The sequence below is a fragment of the Podarcis melisellensis genome (assembly GCF_964234715.1).
Source record: "Podarcis melisellensis genome assembly, chromosome: 8".
Taxonomy (NCBI): domain Eukaryota; kingdom Metazoa; phylum Chordata; class Lepidosauria; order Squamata; family Lacertidae; genus Podarcis; species Podarcis melisellensis.
The window spans coordinates 67,680,244-67,686,488 of NC_138540.1; the positions used below are offsets into that span (position 1 = coordinate 67,680,244).

General features: G+C 45.5%; 1 protein-coding gene across 1 annotated transcript; it reads right to left on the reverse strand.

The window, feature by feature from the left end:
* Positions 1-124: 124 nt before the first annotated feature.
* On the reverse strand, positions 125-5,881 carry RAB42 (RAB42, member RAS oncogene family). The gene is made up of 2 exons (XM_081921055.1): positions 4,985-5,881; positions 125-1,412 (listed from the first exon to the last, which is right to left on the reverse strand). Exons 1-2 carry the CDS (start codon positions 5,248-5,250, stop codon positions 992-994), a joined length of 687 nt encoding a protein of 228 aa, XP_081777181.1. The 5' UTR covers positions 5,251-5,881; the 3' UTR covers positions 125-991.
* Positions 5,882-6,245: the final 364 nt, after the last annotated feature.

The following is a 6,245-nucleotide window of genomic DNA, read 5'->3' on the forward strand; positions in this document are numbered from 1 at the left end:
TATTGTTTTGAAATCAGCACTCTTGTTTCACATTAAAATGGGACTCTAGCATTCCCAGCATCCCCAGGTCATCTACTCAAGATGAAAATCTTTCTTTCTTTCTTTCTTTCTTCCTTCCTTCCTTTCTTCCTTTCTTCCTTCCTTCCTTCCTTCCTTCCTTCCTTCCTTCCTTCCTTCCTTCCTTTCTTGTATTCTCAAATATAGTGGAATGTTGACTCTATCTAAATGACTGAACTCTGAATATCCTTGCACCCATTATCTTTTCCCCACCCCAACTATAAACAAATATTCCCCTTACAATTTCCCAGCTCTTTACACAGCAAATTATGCTTAGCTTTTCTGCAGAACAATTGAAGAATACGCTCTCATAATATGAACATTTCAAAGCAATTCAGGTGCATTTTAGCAGACCACTTGCATTGAAAGGTCAGTGTGGCAAGCTTTTCAGCTGCAAACAATTGTTTTCCAGATCCTCTCCTATCTGCTCTGGTGCTATCCAAAACATCTTTGACTCCCATGTCTGTTTGGGTATCTCTGGTTTCCATACAGCAGAGGTGAGCTGCCAGTGGCCACAGTGCCAAATGCAGCCTCATTTCCAGTAGGTGGCAAGAGGGGAAAATGAAGGCAGGGAGGGGGTCCATCACTTGGGCTCTGGCCTTAGAATCACAGAATTGTAGAGTTGGAAAGGGACCCTGAGGATCATCTAGTCCACCCCCCTGCAATGTAGGAATATGCAGCTGTTCCATACAGGGATCGAACTTGCAACCTTAGCATTATCAGCTCACTGATGACTCCAGCCCTGCCCATCATCAGTATGCATCCCGCAACAGTCTTGAATACTGATGAGTGAATGTCACTTTGAGGGTCCGGTCATTGAGGTCCTCTGCAGCTTGCATCTCAGAACCTTGGCTCTAAAAGAGTACCACTCATTTCTCCTCTTTAGAGCCCGCCCACTGCCCCCTTCCAACCACGTCTCACTCCTTGACTTTGGTTAGCAATTGCATTTTTCTTGTGGGGCCTTCTTCCTTCTCTGAAGACCACTAGTTCTCTTCTTATGGATCACCTTCACACCATCCCACCCTTCCTGCAGGTCAATCTCCTTGTTTCTCAGAGCATCGTAGATAGCATTGGTGATGGTCGCAAAAGCCAAATCTATATTGAGGTTGTCCTTGGCGGACGTTTCAATAAATTGTGTGCCCAAAGAAATGGCCAGTCCCTCTGCTTCTTCGACTGTGACTCTGTTCATTGACTGAAGGTCACTTTTGTGGCCAACCAAGAGGAAGACGACCTTCTCCATAACACTGGTCACTTCATGGTACCAATCAAAGATGCTCTCAAAGGACCTCCGGTTGGTCATATCAAAGACCAAGAGTACACCCACTGCGTTCCGGTAGAAGGATCTGGTGATGCACCTAAGAACAGAAGCAGTAGATTAATTAATTTAACCTTCTTCCAATATATCATGGAGACTTTCTTTAAGTTACTTGTCTAGTTACCAAATGCCAACTATTCGTAGCCATCTCGAGGACTTTGTTCTGGAGCAATGATAGTGACAAAGTATCTTCAGAGATGTAAGCACAGAACTCCCATTTGCCTTTACAGATATTGCTAAACTACATTAGCAAAACATATCCACAAAGTCTTCAGAAATTTATTGATGCTGAGCAATGTCAATTTTATAGTACAATGTAGTCTTAGTGCGGGAGGAAGAATTCTGCCTTGAGCAACTTGGAGAAAAGGCCTGATATAAATGTATTGAGTAAAATAAATAACATATACTCACATAATTTTCCTATGATATCTAAACCACCTTTGGGACATTGCTAAATTCTTAGCCACAGCATTTTCCTTGCGGCAAGGAGTTCCATGGTTCAGCTTTCCTCAAGCTAAGCACAGACATGTGATATGGAACAACTCAACCTCTCTATTTTAGGCAGAATTTGATTAGAGAGGCTTGAAGTGGAGAAGGTTTTTTCTTTTATATTTTTTCCTTCCTACTGCCACATGCTTCTCAAAATATTTTTACCCATCTCTTATCATTTCATTTCCCTTTCTCCTTCCACACTCAGCTCAAAAAGAAAAAAACCCTGCCACTTTCTTCCATCCCTTCTCTCTGGTCCTTTTACATTCACTTCTTCATCCAGTTTCCTCTCTTATTCCTTCCTTTCTTTTTCCCAATTTGTTTATTGATAAATATTGACATTTTATTTCAGTTTCTAATTTCCTTAAACATCTCCTTTCCTTCCTTTCCTCCCCGCCATGCCTTTATCTCCCAGTCCAGCTCATGGCTAGGGGCAGGGTAAGGGGCAGAGGAGACTCCTATACGATTTACAACCACATAAACAAGCAGAGATTCTACATACAAATCTTATCTCTGAAGAGGCGCTGATATGAGAGTGCCATTGTTTGCAGTAAAATTAGCAAGAAAAAGGGAGCTGGTAAGGTTGTGTCAATAACTGAGTGGATCAGTAAGCAAGGTCAGACATTCCAAGGAGATATGATGGCCTTTGGGATTACTTGAGATCAATGCCCTCAGGCTTCTAGTCACTGAATGGGATCAATTTCTCAACTCTGCAAAAGAACAATAACAACAGACAACCTTGAAGTATCCCCCACCCCACCCCACAGCACAACACTCAGCTATGCAGTACCCTCCCTTCAGCTGTTTTTCTCAGTGATTCTGTGAAAAACACAGGTACCGTAACTTTTGTGCAGAGTGCCAACAGAAATCTAACCAAGATTGCTAGAGGGAGTACAGAAAGCAAAGTTCATTATTCAGCCCAGAATGATTCGCAAATACTCATGATTCTCAAAGATATGCACAAACATCTACGGTAGTTTCTGACCAAACCCAGAGACAGCTTAAAGCGAGCTGGTGAGATCAGTGTGCCATAGTGGTTAGTGCAGAGCTTTCCAAACTGTGTGCCGCGACACGTTAGTGTGTCGGCTGCAGTGTGTTGGTGTGCAAACACTCCCTGCGCTCCTCCCAGGGCTGGAAAGGGGTTAGTTTAACCTTTGGTTTGCTAGTAAAAACTGTGTCGCAAAATGATGCATGTCTAAAAAGTGTGTCACCAATACAAAACATTTGGAAGGCTCTGGGTTAGTGTGTCGGTCTAGGACCAGGGAGAGCAGGGTTCAAATCCCACTTGAGCAGGAAGCTCAATGAATGACCAGGGGTCGGTCATTGCCTCTCATCCTAACCTATCTGTAGGGATTGTTGTAGTCATTAACTGGGGGGTGGGGGACCACATACACCATTGTGAGCTCCTTGGAGAAATTGTCTCAGATTGCTCTGCAAAACCCTGTGTTACCTGAATCAATGACCATGGGATGACAACACACTAACCATGAGCAAAGCACTGTACACATTCTAAGTAATTATATAAAGATTCCTTTGTGCAACTTTGAGGAGCTGTGCCTTTGCTGCTGGAACTTTTTTCAGTACCACATGAGCTCAATTATCCACTACTTTCTTGCTTAGGAACACCAGGCTTACTTGGGGGGTGGGGGAAGGTTTGGTCCTCCAGACGTTGCTGGCCTGCAACTCCCATCAACCCTTGCTACTACCTGGGGCTGATGGGAGTTGGAGCCCAACATCTGGCAGTTTCCCCTCCCCTGGTATTGATGAATAAATGAAGCCTGAGCTGAACTCACTGCCCAGCCTTCTCCCCCTGGGATGCAGGTCCCCAGTTAATCCCTTCCTTGTTCCTGTAATGTAGGGTGTTTCCTGATGCCAACCATTTCCTAAGATCTACAGATAGATCTTAAGGGACGCAGGTGGCGCTGTGGGTTAAAGCCTCAGTGCCTAGGACTTGTCGATCGAAAGGTCGGCGGTTCGAATCCCTGCGGCGGGGTGCGCTCCCGCTGCTCGGTCCCAGCGCCTGCCAACCTAGCAGTTCGAAAGCACCTCCGGGTGCAAGTAGATAAATAGGGACCGCTTACCAGCGGGAAGGTAAACGGCGTTTCCGTGTGCAGCTCTGGCTCGCCAGAGCAGCGATGTCACACTGGCCATGTGACCCGGAAGTGTCTCCGGACAGCGCTGGCCCCTGGCCTCTTAAGTGAGATGGGCGCACAACCCCAGAGTCTGTCAAGACTGGCCCTTTCGGGCAGGGGTGCCTTTACCTTTACCTTTTACAGATAGATTGGAACTAATGTGTTCCCTAGCTGTTTCCGGGGTTGTCATTCTTTTTCTCCTGGCCTAATGTGCCTTACAGGGTTAGTGTGAAGAGAGGGTTGCCATATTTTGAAGAGCAAAAAAAAAAAAGGACACATTTGCTTCTACTTTTAACTATGGATCGCTATGACGACTCTCATTTTACATACCTATGAAAAAGAGGGTGTCCTGGGGGAAAAAGAGGACATAGGGCTCTCCTTCCTATAGGAGGAAAGGTGGAACAGGAATGTGCTAAATGCTTATTCCCCCTCCCTATTCCATTTCTATTTAATTTCTTAAAATCTCAACTTAATTGCTAAAAAATTAGAAATCCAGTAGGGGGAATAAGTGGGGATGAAATATGTGGGGAATGAAGACAGGTGGTATCTGTGGTGCAGCTAGGACATTTTAGACTCTGGACATAGTGGCCTTGAAAGCTCCTCCTACCCCTCCTTTACAGATAGGGTGATATACTTAGGTTACTTCAAAATGTAGTAAGCCAACCTGGTGCTATCCCCTGACCCACCACGCTCATGGGACCCTGAATACCTGTCTCCAAGTCCTTCCTTCATGGCACCACTGGCTGGCATTCCAGCAGAATCGCCAACCTGGCTGAAATTAAATGCAGGGAGCAAGGAATGATAAGGACACGAAAGGTCTATGCACCAGAATGGATTGTTGCTAACTGAGCAGTAATGTGATTGGCTTCCAGCCTCATTTCCAGGGCAGTAGGGAAAGGAATTTAGAAAAGGGAAAGGTTTTGGACTGGTAAGAAGCATGTGCATCTTCCCCCACTCATCCTTTGGTCCTACAAGGACTTCCCCGCCTCACCTGAACCTCTCTTGGCCAGCCGTGTCCCAAAGTTGTAGCTTCACCTTGATGCCTGGAGGCAGCTCCATCATCTTGCTGTAGAATTCCACGCCCACCGTGGGGCACGGGGATGGAACGAAGCACCCCTCCGTGTAGCATCTGAGCAGAGACGTTTTGCCCACCATGGAGTCGCCCAGCAGAAGGATGCGGAATTGGTAGTGCCAGTTGCCGTTTAGGTTACGGGCCGGAGGCGATTGCGCTAATTCCATCTCAGGAGCTGCTTCCATGGTGGAAGGAGGCTCAGAGGAGCAGCGAAACAGAAGCCTTCATCCAGGGCAGTGCTCAGGAGAGACTGGGACCTCCAAGGATCTTGTCCTGACAATCCCAACTGCAGCAGAACTCCAGCTTGATTAGGAGGACTCCAGCCTGATAGGATTAGCCATCTCCCACCCACTGCCTTCAGAACAAAGAGAAGCCAACATCTGCCTGGTTTGAGAACAAGGCCCTCTTTCCACACCTCTTTCTGCCCCACCCACAACATTCCCTTAGATACCATTGCCTCTCTCCCACAAAAACAAGCAAGCTTCTGTATCAAATCTCTGTCATTAGCCCTCTGCAAAATGTATGTATGTGTATATATGTTGGGGGCAGGCGACGGCATAGCCTATCAAAGCAATTTCCCTGCTTCTCAAGAGAAAAAGGAACTCCAGTCATAAGAATATCAGCCCTCTGCAATATAAACTGCTGAATCAGATCCCTGTTTTAAGAATGGCGGAACAAAACCGCATTTATCTGCGAAGGCCGTTTTTAGCTCTGCAATTGTTTTTTTAAAATATGTATTTTGCGCACTTTTATTGTTGCATGTATGGTTTGTTGCATTACAATTTTAAATGGTTGTTAGTCACTCTGAGTGGTGGTGCACGGGCATTAACAAGGCAGGACAAAGATATATATATTTCCTGTAGGACAAATACAATATAGATTTTGCACTGAGTACAGTGTCTTGCCCACTTGCCCAAAGGATTATTATCAAGATCAGGAATTTTAACCATGGAAGAGACAAGAGCTACCATTGATACCCATATTATAAAGGTCTGGGAATAAATTCCGGTTGAGTAGATCTTCTTGGTTATCCCCCTCCCCACGGCCACCAGTCCTTATTGAATCACCTTCTCTGCACTGGGGATTGAATTTTCCTTTCTCACTATTATGCAATGCTTATCAATTATTACTAAGGCCTGTTTGGTTCTTAAGGGGCAAGTTCTTTAAGCAGGAGCCAGAT